The sequence below is a fragment of the Lithobates pipiens genome, unplaced genomic scaffold (assembly GCF_037356315.1).
Source record: "Lithobates pipiens isolate NorthernLeopardFrog02 unplaced genomic scaffold, aLitPip1_a1.2 Scaffold_19, whole genome shotgun sequence".
Lineage (NCBI taxonomy): Eukaryota > Metazoa > Chordata > Amphibia > Anura > Ranidae > Lithobates > Lithobates pipiens.
The window spans coordinates 524,724,199-524,738,726 of NW_027507764.1; the positions used below are offsets into that span (position 1 = coordinate 524,724,199).

General features: G+C 45.1%; 1 protein-coding gene across 1 annotated transcript in view; it reads left to right on the forward strand.

Annotated features, from left to right (window-relative positions):
• The first annotated feature begins 435 nt into the window (after positions 1-435).
• Positions 436-14,528, forward strand: part of LOC143998094 (glutathione S-transferase P 1-like) — a 51,715-nt gene continuing 37,622 nt past the window's right edge. Inside the window, exon 1 of the mRNA XM_077493844.1 lies at positions 436-600. Coding sequence (XP_077349970.1) covers positions 436-600 — 165 coding nt within the window. The remainder of the gene's footprint in view (positions 601-14,528) is intronic.

The following is a 14,528-nucleotide window of genomic DNA, read 5'->3' on the forward strand; positions in this document are numbered from 1 at the left end:
CTTGAGACATAAACTCTTTTATGAACAGGGTAACAAAGTTGGTAATCTCCTAGCCAGAGCAGTTCAAAACAAAAAACACAGCACCACTGTGCATCACATAACTGACAAACACGGAAACATTCACACACATCAAATGTTGTATAATATTCCACCCAATTCCAACAGCCCCGCAGCTCGGACACAAGAAAGCATTTGATTAAAGATTTCCTTTCCAAATATGGTCCAACCCCTATTTCACAGGTAGTTGCCCAAAAATTAAATACTCCTCTATCTGAAGAAGAATTTGACGCAACTGTAAAAGATATGAAAGTAGGTAAGGCCCCGGGTCCGGACGGCTTCTCACTGTTATATTTCAAAACCTTTACGGACATACTTAAACCCCACTTTCTCTCAGCCTTCCGATGCTTTGCTTCCAACCCGCCAGCCCCCCCTCAAATGCTTGAAGCTCATATCAAGGTTATACCAAAGGAGGACAAAGACGCCTCCCTGGTAACAAATTACCGCCCCATATCGCTCATCAACGTAGATGTCAAGATCTATGTCAAGATCCTAGCGAACCGCTTATTACCCCTTCTCCCATCCCTGATCTCCTTAGATCAGGTGGGATTTATTCCAGGAAGGGAAGGTAGAGACAACACCATTAAAGCATTGAACATTCATCATTGGTTAACCTCTACCAATAAACAGGGTTTCTTCCTGTCTCTTGACGCCGAGAAGGCGTTTGACAGGGTGGCCTGGGACTATATTGACTCGGTCCTATCAGCTATAGGTTTACCGGACCTACTACTATCATACATACGAGTGCTGTACTCCCTGCCTACCGCTAGGGTCCGGGTCAATGGCCACCTGTCAAACGCCTTCCGGCTCCACAATGGTACCAGGCAGGGCTGCCCCCTCTCACCCCAACTCTTTGTCCTTACCCTTACTCAATAAAATACGGCTTAATCCGGACATTAATGTCATAACTATCAAAAGTCGCACTTATAAAATAGCAGCCTTCGCCGATGACCTCCTCCTCTTCTTAACTAACCCACACATCTCTATCCCCAACCTTCTTCACGACCTAGAACTTTTTCAGACCATTTCAAATCTTAAAATAAACTATTCTAAATCGAATGCCTTGAACATAACCCTTCCCGCAGCAACTATATCACACTGCCAAACCAATTTCCCCTTCAATTGGGCCAAACATTCAATTACCTATCAGGGAATCACAATACCAACGTCCCTCTCAAATCTTTTTGAAGAAAATTTTGCCCCAGCCTTGCAGGAAACCAGAGAAGATCTCAAAAAGTGGAGGACTCTAAATGTCTCCTGGTTTGGCAGGGCCACGCTCCTCAAAATGACAATCTTACCGCGTTTCCTTTATCTACTGCAAACAATTCCAATACACATCCCTACTTCCTTTTTTCAATCCTTTCGACAAGCCTGCTCCTCCTTCATTTGGCAAAACAAAAAGTCAAGAATTCAATACACACGTCTTACCCTTCCTAAAGCCAAAGGTGGAATAGCTCTTCCTGATCTACGACGTTACTACTGGGCAACACACTTAGCCAGAATTGTAGACTGGAATGTACACCAAGAAGTTAAAGATTGGGTTCTGCTAGAACACTCCATCACTCCACAACCCCTAAAGTTTCTACCCTAGTTAAAACCGCGACACATTCAAAACCACAATAAACAACACCCCTTAATAGGACCCACATTGCATAGTCTCCATAATGCAATGAAAGCATTGTATCCGAATCCATGGTTGAGCCCCCTCACGCCACTGCATGGCAATCCCAAATTTCCTCCAGGCTTGAGCGACAACTTCCTTATTCACGCCTGGCCCCACAAGGAACTCTGTGCACGACAATTCTTTACCAAAGGAGGTAGTCATGTCCCTAGAAGATCTGAACACCAAGACATCTCCCACTCACATTTCTAACTGGACCTATATGCAACTACACCATTTCCTGGTTAGAAGAAATACTGTTCACCACTGGACGAGAGACCTAAATACTTTAGAGGAGTTATGTTCACACCTCAAAGACATCTCATATCTACCCTCTATTCATTTCTCTTCAAGGATAGTTCAGCGTTCTCCAGTGAGTCATTTTCTTCATGGGAGCAAGACCTAGATATCAAACTCTCCAAATTGGACTGGGAAACTATATGCACATATATACACAAGGGCTCCCTTAATGTAGCCATTCAAGAATGTGGATACAAAATACTCTCAAAATGGTACAGAACCCCCTCATTACTCCACAAATTCTCGGAATCCATCTCAAATAAATGCTAGCGATGTGGCATGGAGGAGGGTACCATGCTCCACATTTGGTGGTTGTGCCCTCTCATCCAAACCTTCTAGAGGTCAGTCCATGACACCATTTTTGCAGTCACATCCCAACGCAATGACTTTTCCCCTGCATCCTACTTGCTTCACTACACCAAAATCCCCAAAAGACGCTACCTTAAATCCCTCAATATGGTCATGATTAATGCAGCAAAACAATGCATCCCGTGTCATTGGCGCTCCTCCTCGGTCCCGACTAAGGAGGTGTGGTTCCGCAGATTGAATGGCACTGAGACCATTGAAGAATTGATTAGCATCTCAAATGAAACAGTATCTAAATTTACAGCAACTTAGTATGACTGGCACCGTTTCAAACTTACAGATGCAGATTCTTCACGTACTGGCTGAATACTTCATGTACACGAGATTGTGTATCCTTCTATGTACTGCTTTTCCTCTTGTTTCACCCTCCCCCTTCCCTACCCCCCATAACAGATTTTCCTACGCCGATTCATTGCCCACAGTATGTTTCAGACGTTTTAGAAAAGTCTTTTAGCCAGACAAGATAATTAATCTATGATCAACATGTCAACTCTAAAAATGTTCATATTGTTTTCTATTATAATCTCAACATTTGGATTTGTGGCCTTTCATTTCACCTACTTCAATGTCCTAACTCATACGTATTTATGTACAAATGTACAGTCTATGAGCATTTTGCTAAGTTAACTTTATTGTAAACATGTTTCTGTATGTTTATGTTTATATCACCTCAATAAAATTTTGTGGAAAAAAATAAATAAATAAATAAAAGAACATCATTGATGTTTTGGGGAGAGTGTGGAACACCCCAAACTAGCTAGCTAGGGTTTTATTTTTTTGTTTTTAAACAAGAACTTTTGTCTTTTACAAAAAGCCAAATTTGGAAGATGCACAGAGTGTGTCAACATGCGCTACCATCATGGGGGATCAATGTACGAGTTTTGTTGAAAGTGGCTGAGTTGAAGGGGTTGCAGCCCCAAAACATGTACATTGATCCCCATGATGGGAGATAGCACATGTTGACACACTGTGTGCATCTTCCAATTTTGGATTTTCCAGGGGTGAAACCCCATGTGATGAAGGCAATATCAGCCCAGTTTGTACATACTCATGTCTGATATTGTCTTCACTTTTCAAAGTTGAACTTTGTAAGTTCCTGTGTTCTGTATGTTACTCTTTGATACATGCCTGTTTACACAAAAACACCAAGTTTCCCAAAAATGACCTTAAATAATGTTTTTGATACACCCAATATGTTGGTTTGTTGTAAAACCCTTTTCTAAACGCACATGTGAATGTGCTTTGATTAAAAAGTTCAATGATCAACAATGTGTGGCTTCCTTTTTCAATGCGCAAAAGCAGTATTTGGAGTAAAATTTTTGTTTTCGGTGACAATGGGTGTTCTTTACTAAAGGCAACTCCACTTTGCATTCCAAGTGCGGTTTCAGGTGCACTTTTGCAGTGCACTTGTAGTGCATAGTGGATGTGCCTTTAGTAAATAACACCCACAGTGATGTGTTAATTTTCACAATCATGCCATTTTCCTGAGCCCACATATTTCTGACATGGTGCTGAAAATGAGCAAGATTTTGGTCAGTAATGCACTACATACATTAGTTAACAAAAACAAGGTGTGTGTGTAGCAGACCCACAACATAATAAGATTATCTGAAGAAGAGACTGTTCCCTCATCTCGCTCAGAACTTGGGTTTGCACTGTTGTAGAAAAAAATCTAAAATTTACCTAGGAGACACCTAAAACCAAGCCAAGCAGTAAATGAAAACAAGGATTATTGGAGTTTCAAAGAAAAATGTATTACAAAAATGCCGCTCAGACATTGTCTGGCATATCAATGGCCCCCCTACCCACAAAGTATGTATTGGGTTCAGACCTCACGGGCGCTTTGGGGGGGGGGGGCAAGCCAGGACGAGCAGCTTCAAGGGCCGTGAGGTTTTCAAGCAAGTCTGCATCTTGGCCAACTGAGACCGCATAGTTAGCTGAATGTCTTTTTAAGAAATTGTGCAGAACACAGCAGGCAAGCACTATGTGATTTATTTTATATTCCGCCATGTGGATAGGCGTTAAAAAAAGGCGGAACCGGCTGGCCAGTATTCCAAAAGTGTTCTCCACCACTCTTCTGGCTCTGGCCAGCCGGAAATTAAAAATCCTCTGGTCCGGGGTGAGGGTCCTCATCGGGAAAGGCCGCATCAGATGGTTTGCCAGGGCAAACGCCTCATCCGCGACGAAGACGAACGGGAGTCCTTCCTGATTCTCTTCTGGGGGTGGCAAGCCGAGACTGCCACTCTGGAGACGCCAGTAGAACTCCATCCGTGCGAACACTTCACCATCCGACATCCGGCCATTTTGCCCCACATCCACATACAAGAAGTCATAGGTCGCAGACACCACCGCCAACATCACGATACTATTAAACCCCTTGTAGTTAAAATAGTACGACCCCAAGTTGGGGGTGGGACGATGCGGACATGTTTTCCATCAATTGCACCTCCACAATTGGGAAAGTCCCAACAACTGGCAAAGTGGGAGGCCACAGTCTGCCATTCCTGTGGCGTTGAAGGAAACTATTGAGTGAAACAAGACCAAAAATGTGTAATTTTGCAAAGTCAACATTGCAAGCAGATTAGACACCAACATTTTTGGCCAAGATCAGTATAACATTTTGGGAACTGAGTATTTAAAGCCTAAAGTATAAGGTCCCCTTATCAGAGTTATCACCCCCCCCATCTGATGGGCCCTTGCTAAAAATGAGGGGGGGGGGGTGTTTTGGACAGGTAACCCTCTCCACTTGATTGAGAGCTGAATGCCTAAATAATGTGTGATACTTTGGGAAGCCCCTCCTTACTTACACTATTGGCAGCCCACCGGACAGGTAAGAAGTGTCATAATACCAAAAATAAAGCACATTTTGACATTCTGCTATTACATATCAAGATAATAATAGGGGAAAAAAATGATAGCATTTGAAAGTATTGAGGCAGGCCCTTGCACTACATGCTTTGGTGAACTCGTCCATAAATGTGACCATCAAAAATCTAGGTAGAGTGTGTCTTGGGTTTGGTAAAGTCAGCAGATAGAGGATTGCTAGCAGCTGACCTAGCAGTTGGGGGGAGGGGGTTTCTAATGAGTTTGGCACAACCAAAAAAAAAAAGTCACTCTGCATGAATTGAAGCACACACATAACATTTGTAGAAATTTTAGGGGGTGTTTAGGGGAAAGCAATACTATGGAGCTGACAAAAGACATTGGCAAGTGACTAGACTATAGTTTTATGGGCCAAGAAGAGCATGGTGGGGAAGTTAGTGAGGCAAATATGCATGAGGACAAAGGGGCAGAGCATATGAATTAGAGCATATTGCAATGATGGTAATTAGGGAATGAGGAAGGAAATGCAATACATTAGCAATCATTAAATACATAGAATGTGATGTTAAAGGATAAAACTTACCTTCATTTAGTCCTTCTGCAGGACCTGAATGATGGCAGAACAGGTCTCTGGAATAATGATCCCCAGAGCCTGGGGGAGATGCCTGTGGAGAACTTGAGGTCCTGAAGGCTTCTCCCTGTCGCCAAGTAGCGCAACGTGGCGATGAGCCTCTGCTCCGGAGTGATGGCTTGCCACATGCAGGTATCCTGCCTGGTGATATAAGGGGAAAGCAAAGCCAGCAGACGGTGAAAAACGGGTCCGTCATCCGGAGATAATTCCTGAAATCCTCAGGATTATTCTCCCGGATCTCACGGAGCAAAGGCATGTGCGAGAACTGGTTATGCTGGTGCAACCAATTCTTGGTCCACAAACACCTCCCCTCCCTGTTCATGGACCGGGCTTGTGTCAAAGTAAGAACCCCAACACGAAGCCCCTGCATAGCACAAACTCTATGATGAGTACGTAGACGAAACATGGTTTGAAAACGGTCGGCTGGTCAGAACGGACAACAGAAAGCACTGATAAACAGCAATGCCTGAAAGAATGACCTGAATAGCAGAAGCAAGCAGACTATAAGCAATGCAAATCAAAGAGTACTATACCAAGATATAGTCCACAATGAGAAACTAATGCTTACTGACTACACGCACTGATTATCAGATACGCAAAGACAAGCAGAAACTGAAGAGCAGTAGTGAACTGAATCACAAATCTGAAAAGCGCGAATCGTCTCTCACCAAACTTCTACTAACACGCGATAGACACGAGATCAGCAGAAGGAGCCCAAAGGGTGCCGAACATGGTACTGAACTTCCTTTTTCTAGTGGCGTGGCTTACATCACCGCGTTCTTGGAAACCGGAAATTCCGACAACTTGGTCCGACCATGTGTATCCAACATCACTTCCGGACCTCTTCCGGAATTAATCAGTCGGAATAACTCAGACGGATTTGGTTGTCGGAATCTCCGACTGTGTGTAAAAGAGCTTAGATGGGTCAATTTGGTTGTCTGCGAGCTGGTGGTAAGTAGGCTTGGATTTTTCCTGGGCATTCCCCAGGCCTTGTTGTTCAATGGCTGATATTGGGGCTATGGCAGAAATAGATGTGGACAAGGAGGCAGGTTTATCCACTCTGGCAACTGCAGGGGACTGCACACTTGTCTCTGCTTGCGTGACAGAGGATGAGGAGGAGGAAGGGTTAGTAAGCCAGTCCACCACCTCCTCTGCATGCTGTGGCTGGATAGCATGGGCAAACTCACTAAACAGAGGAAATTATGCCCTACCCGAGGACTGACCACCACGTCCACCTTTACCTGTGGACACATTTTTTTTCTGGCCCCCTTACAGTGCCAAGGGAATGTCTGCCTCTCCTTGTTGTCCTCCCAGACATTATTGGGAGGGAGAGGGCGGTGCTTATAAGCAACTGTAAAGAAGAAGTTGAAATCTGTACGCAGATGCACTTTAATCAATGTAAAGAGGTGTTTGGTGCACTATAATTTGAATACTCACACTACACAGACACACTTCACGGATACACTATAATATACTGTAATATAATGTGCCAAACATACATTGACACACACAACTATATGGCGTTAAACTGGTAGTAAACGCCCATTAAATGGTGTTCAGTGTCGTTCCTCCCCTCCCCCTCCTTTAAACTGATGGACCCAGGGCATCAGATCCGGGGCATTGAGGGCACAGTGCTCAGCAATTCCCCCATGGGTGGCTTGTATTCCTCCTTACCTGCCACAGGAAGGTCGCAGCCTGGCTGTTGAGAAACACTGGACTAAAGCATTATTATTATTATTATTATTATTATTATTATACACAATCTATATAACATCAACAATTTGCGCAGTGCTTTACAATGCAGTGGGAAGACAGTACAATTACAATACAGTTCTATACAGAAGGAATAGGATACATAATAGTATTCTTTGGAATTCCCCTTTAATTAGCTGTATATCTGTTGCCCTGGTAACTTGCTGGTGCTTGCAAAGCTTTGTTGTAGGTATGCAAAAAAATGTCTGTTTTGATGAAGCTCTAACATGGATACATTTATGCTGAGCTCACACTGAGCTAGCTGAAGTAGAACAAAAATGCACAGAGAGAATGAAATGACAGATTTTATTGTCCTGATAGGCAGGGCCGGATTAACAGCTTAATTAGCTATTGGAACTGCAGCTCCAGGCCCCTGCCTTAAAATCGGCCCGCCCAGCCAGCATTATAAGCCCAATTTCTCATGTCTATAAACGTCTATGGGACCGAAGAAGCTGTGTGTAAATGTAGGGGTGTCTGGCTGCATCTGTGTTTGCTCACTGTGGTTATTACAATGTCACATTGTACAGTTTCCCCTGCACAAATGGGAGAGAGAGGCTGGGTCTGCTTTGCCTTTCCCTTCCCTTCTCTCTCCCCTCTCCCTCTGTAAAGTCCATGCAGTGAAGGAGCCATGTGGGTGGGAAATTATGAACAGAGTAGCTGGCAGATAAGGTGAACACCATATCTGAGTGATAAGCTTCCAACCATCCAAGTGTGCGCTCAGTGACTGGACTCTTCGATCTCTTCTCTCCCCCTCTTTTTTACACTTTTTACTTCAGCAATAGCTGTTATAACTGCAGCCAATATGTTTAGACTTGGGTCCTTGGGCTTTTAGGTGGGTTCACACTGGTTTTCCTGCGTTTTGGCCCATTGCTGGTGTATCTGCAGTTTTCCTGCGTTTTACCCACAGTCCTATTAATTTCTATTAGGTTGCATGTTTTTTCTGAAAGTGCATCAAAATTCCTGCATGCTACATCTTATCTTTGGCACACTGTTATAAAATTAATCAAAAACCTGCAACCTAATATAAATTAATAAGACCTCAGCTAAAACTGCAGATACACAAGCAGCATGCCAGTGTGAGCACAAAGGCTTCTACACACCCCCTCTGTAGAACTTGGTCTGATCAATACTCCTGGAATTCATTTTATACACCACCATATCATCCCAGCTCAGGATGGGTGGGGGCCTCCAAGGATTTGTTTGACTTTGCAGGCCCTGTCCCTTCTACCCATCCAGACAGAGTCTTGGAGGGCGTGTCAGGCTTTTGGTGGCAAGTGGCACACTATTTGGTGGCAAGTGGCACACTGTATCTGGCAGCAGGCTGCTGGTGCCACTCTCCCTATATGGTGGCAAGTGGCACACTGTATCTGGTGCCAGGCTACTAGTGGCAAGTGGCACACTATATTTGGTGGCAGGCTGATGGTGGCAAGTGGCACAATGTATCTAGTGGCAAGCTGCTGTTGGCAAGTGGCACACTGTATCTGGTGGCAGGCTGCTGGTGGCAAATGGCACACTATCTGGTGGCAGGCTGCTGGTGGCAAGTGGCACATTGTATCTGGTGGCAGGCTGTGGGTGGCAAGTGGCACACTGTAGCTGGTGGCAGGCTGCTGGTGGCAAGTGGCACACTGAATCTGGTATGGACCGGGGGGGACCGCATGTCGTTTTTGGTCTGGATTTTTTAATAGCCGGGTGACGGCATTTGTAATCACTACACTACACTACACTATTATGCAGGTCTCAGTGTACTTAGCATAATGGCTTGGTGGTGTGCACTGATGTCTATAAAGCAAATTAAACTCCAAAAAAATAAACTAAAGGAAACTAACACCTTGCATGTTAACTAGTGTGTGATTTTTGGAGTACAATGCAAGTTTTCAGCAGGTGATACCATCAGTGGTATTCAAACCCATGACTTGAACCTTTGAAGGTAGCAGGGCACACCACTACACTATTGAGCTGACCACAATCATACATAGGAAATATGTGTACTGATGTTTGATTCTTTTAATTTTATACAATAATGTTTTGCATTTGAGGCATTAATATTATAGTAACAACCATGGTCATGTGGCATTGGCTATTAGGCATTCGTCTATTGTCAGCATATGCTGCTGATTAAGATGGAAGCTATGTGGTTTTTATTTTCACAGCCGGCTGCCACGTCCTTAACCACTTCCCACCCGGCCAATGCACATATACGGCCGGGTGGGAGCCGCCTACTCCTGATAGGACGTTCAGGAACGTCATTCAGGAGTAGCGGGATCGCGCGCGCGCGCGCCCGCGCAGCGGCGCGATCCCGATGCGCCCGTGTCACCCGGACACGGCGCATCTCAGATCGGCAGGAGGGCTCTGTGATTGGCCCTCCTGATCACATGACGGCTGTGTCCAATCACAGCCGTCATGTGATGTAAACAAACAGCCGGTTGCTAGGCAATCGGCTCCTCCTCTCCTCACACAGAAGTCATCGCTGTGGAGAGGAGAGCAGATCGCTGCAGCCGGCTGCTGATCAGTGAGTATGAGCTGCTTTTTACAGCTTTTTACTCACTGATCACCAGTCTAGTGTACACAGTAAACACACCACACAGTAAACACATCACACAGTATAAACACAATGTCCCCACACATGTCCCCAAAACATACATGTCCCCAAATAATAAAAACACATGTCCCTAATAATAAAAACATGTCCCCCACATATGTCCCACTAAAATCACATGTCCCAATGATTATCTGCACACATATGTACGTGATCACCTGCACACATATGTACATGATCATTTGCGTACATATGTCCGTGATCACACAAACCAATTATTATACACTTAACGGATTTTTTTTTACCAAAAACATGTAGCAGAATACATTTTGGCTTAAATTTATGACAAAATTTGATTTTATTGGATTTTTATTGAAGTAGAAAAAAGAAAATATTGTTTTTTTTTTCCAAATTTCCGCTTTTTTGCGCTTATATCGCAAAAAATAAAAAACGGAGTCGTGAATAAATAACACCAAAATAAAGCTCTATTTGTGCGAACAAAATGATAACAATTTCATTTGGGTACAGTGTAGCATGACCGCGCAATTGTCACTGAAAGCGCTAGAGCGCTGAAAGCTGAAAATTGGGCTGGGAAGGAAGGGGGCGAAAGTGCCCTGTATTGAAGTGGTTAACAACAGATGAGTCATCAGCTGTCAGCGGTTTCCCCACTGACAGCTGAATGTACCAAAAAAATTTAAATTGTCAGCAAAAGAAAAATATGTTAGAAAAAACTAAATTGAATAAAAAAATGGCATGGGGTCCCCCCCAAAATCCATACCAGACCCTTATGTGAGCATGCAGCCTGGAGGTCAGGAAAGGAAGGGGGTGAATCCTGAACCATACCAGGCTACATGCCCCCAACATTGGGGGGTGGGTGCTTTGGGGAGAGGGGGGCCCTGCCCCCGCCCCAAAGCACCTTGTCCCCATGTTGATGGGGAAGAGGGCCTCTTCCCGACAGCCCTAGGCTGTGGCTGTTGGGGTCTGTGGAAGGGGCCTAACAAGGGGGCCCCCAGATACTCAGATATACTGTGACAGGTACTCAGGTAATCAGGTGGACTGTGACAGGTATTCGGGTACTCAGATGGGCGATAACAGGTACTTGGGTAGTCAGATGGGCTGTGACAGGTATTCGGGTACTCAGATGGATTGTGACAGGTACTCAGATGGGCTGGGACAGGTACTCAGGTACTTTGATGGGTGGTGACGGGTACTCGGATGGGCTGCGACAGGTACTCAGGTACTTTGATGGGTGGAGACAGGTACTTGGATGGGCTGTGACAGGTACTCAGATGAACTGTGACAGGTACTCGGGTACTCAGATATACTGTGACAGGTACTCAGATGGTAAAGTAAGGTATCTCTGCGCCAACCAATTAGATAGGGGAAAGTGAATATTGCTGCATGCACTGAAAGGGGTTATCCAGACCCAAGGAAAAAACAGGATTTTTTGTACTCACCGTAAAATCCTTTTCTCTGTAATTCACAGACCGACACAGCTCCTCTCTGTAACTAAATGGGTTGTATAGCCTGCCATTAGGAGAAACTAGGCAAAATTGTTACACAATACACAGTACTTTAATCCCGCCCGGGGGGGGGGGGGGGGGGGGGGGGGTGGATCCCATGCTATCAACCCTTCCCAGTGCTCCTAGCAGCTTCAGTACGTCAACAAGCAGTATAACGTAGAGAAAAGGAGGGGTGGGTGCTGTGTCGGTCATTGCGGAAGTAATGCAACAGTGCATTAACCAAAAGGTACTGCATTTTTATCGAAAAAAAACAGGAAAAAATTCAATTGCAACTACACGGCCGCCTGCAAAACTTTGCGGCCAAAACAGGCATCAGCCGATGCACTGACGTCTACCTTGTAGAACTTGATAAACGTGTGGACAGACGACAAGGTCACCGCCTTACACACCTGAGCGACCGACACTTGGTGTTGAAAGGCCCAAGACTTTTGATTGCTCTTGTAGAGTGGGCCGTGACTGGAAAGGGAGACACCTGCCCCTTCAAGGCGTAGGCTTGCCGGTTCGGTTTCTGAGATAATAAACATTCAATGTAATGCAAGCCCCGCCCACTTTGCACCCCATGTTCTTGAATTTTAAAAACGAATGCGGCATTCGTTTGTGCCGCGTTTGTGCTGGTTTGTGCTGCAAAAATAAACGTTTGTGCCGCTTTGGTTGCAGAGATATTGTGTGTTATAGTTGCTGAAACCCCGCCCACTTTGCACCCCATGTTCTTGAATTTTATAAACGAACGCGCCATTCATTTGTGCCGCGTTTGTGCTGGTTTGTGCTGCAAAAATAAATGTTTTTGCCGCTTTGCTTGCGGAGATGTTGTGCGTTATAGTTGCTGAAACCCCGCCCACTTTGCACCCCATGTTCTTGAATTTTAAAAACGAACGCGCCATTCGTTTGTGCTGCAAAAATAAACGTTTGTGCCGCTTTGGTTGCAGAGATATTGTGCGTTATAGTTGCTGAAACCCCGCCCACTTTTCACCCCATGTTCTTGAATTTTAAAAACAAATGTGTCATTAGTTTGTGCCGCGTTTGTGCTGGTGTGTGCCGCAAAAATAAACGTTTGTGCCGCTTTGGTTTCGGAGATATTGTGCGTTATAGTTGCTGAAACCCCGCCCACTTTGCACCCCATGTTGTTGAATTTTAAAAACGACCGTGCCATTCGTTTGTACTGGTTTGTGCTGCAAAAATAAAAGTTTGTGCCGCTTTGCTTGCGGAGATATTGTGCGTTATAGTTGCTGAAACCCCGCCCACTTTGCACCCCATGTTCTTGAATTTTAAAAACGAACGCGCCATTCGTTTGTGCCGCGTTTTTGCTGGTTTGTGCTGCAAAAATAAACTTTTGTGCCGCTTTGGTTGCGGAGATGTTGTGCGTTATAGTTGCTGAAACCCCGCCCACTTTGCACCCCATGTTCTTGAATTTTAAAAACGAACGCGCCATTCGTTTGTGCTGCAAAAATAAACGTTTGTGCCGCTTTGGTTGCGGAGATATTGTGCGTTATAGTTGCTGAAACCCCGCCCACTTTGCACCCCATGTTCTTGAATTTTAAAAACAAATGTGTCATTAGTTTGTGCCGCGTTTGTGCTGGTGTGTGCCGCAAAAATAAACGTTTGTGCCGCTTTGGTTGCAGAGATATTGTGCGTTATAGTTGCTGAAACCCCGCCCACTTTGCACCCCATGTTGTTGAATTTTAAAAATGACCGTGCCATTCGTTTGTACTGGTTTGTGCTGCAAAAATAAAAGTTTGTGCCGCTTTGCTTGCGGAGATATTGTGCGTTATAGTTGCTGAAACCCCACCCACTTTGCACCCCATGTTCTTGAATTTTAAAAACTAATGTGCCATTCGTTTGTGCCACGTTTGTGCTGGTTTGTGCTGCAAAAATAAACGTTTGTGCCGCTTTGGTTGCGGAGATATTGTGCGTTATAGTTGCTGAAACTCGGCCCACTTTGCACCCCATGTTCTTGAATTTTAAAAACGAACGCGCCATTCGTTTGTGCTGCATTTGTGCTGCAAAATTAAACATTTGTGCCGCTTTGGTTGCGGAGATATTGTGCGTTATATTTGCTGCAACCCCGCCCACTTTGCACCAAATAGTGCTGAATTTTAAAAACAAATGTGCCATTCATTTGTGCCGCTTTGTGCTGATTTGTGCCGCAAAAATAAATGTTTGTGCTGCTTTGGGAGATATTGTGCGTTATAGTTGCTGTAACCCCGCCCACTTTGTACCCCATGTTGCTGAATTTTAAAAACAAACGCGCCATTCGTTTGTGCTACAAAAATAAACATTTGTGCCGTTTTGGTTGTGGAGATATTGTGCGTTATAGATGCTGAAACCCCGTCCCATATTGCTGGGATAATGCCGGTGGCCCGGCAAGAAGAACCGAAGAGGGGGACAAGACCCCTGAAGAGAGGGACAAGACCCCCGAAGTCGGAAGAAGAGGGTGGTGGCGAAGAAGAAAGCCGGGCTCCTCCGGGCTCCTCCTAGTGAAGGAGCTAGCAAAGGAGCAGAAGATAGCGGAGGAGTCCGGCGACAAGACTCCTGAAGATGGAAGAAGACCCCCGGGGCTGTGCAATAAACTATTTTTACCCTTGTGTGTTGTGTTTTTTTTGTACATTTTTTTCACAGGTGAATGGGTAGGGGTACATTGTACCCCATACTCATTCACATATGGTGGGGGGCTGGGATCTGGGGGCCCCTTATTAAAGGGGTATCACGGATTCCGATAACCCCCCCGCCCGCAGACCCCGACAACCAACGCCGTTGTCGGGAAGAGGCCCTTGTCCTCATCAACATGGGGACAAGGTGCTTTGGGGTGGGGGGACCGCGGGACCCCCCCTTCCCCAAGGCACCCCCCATGTTGAGGGCACGCGGCCTGGTACGGCTCAGGAG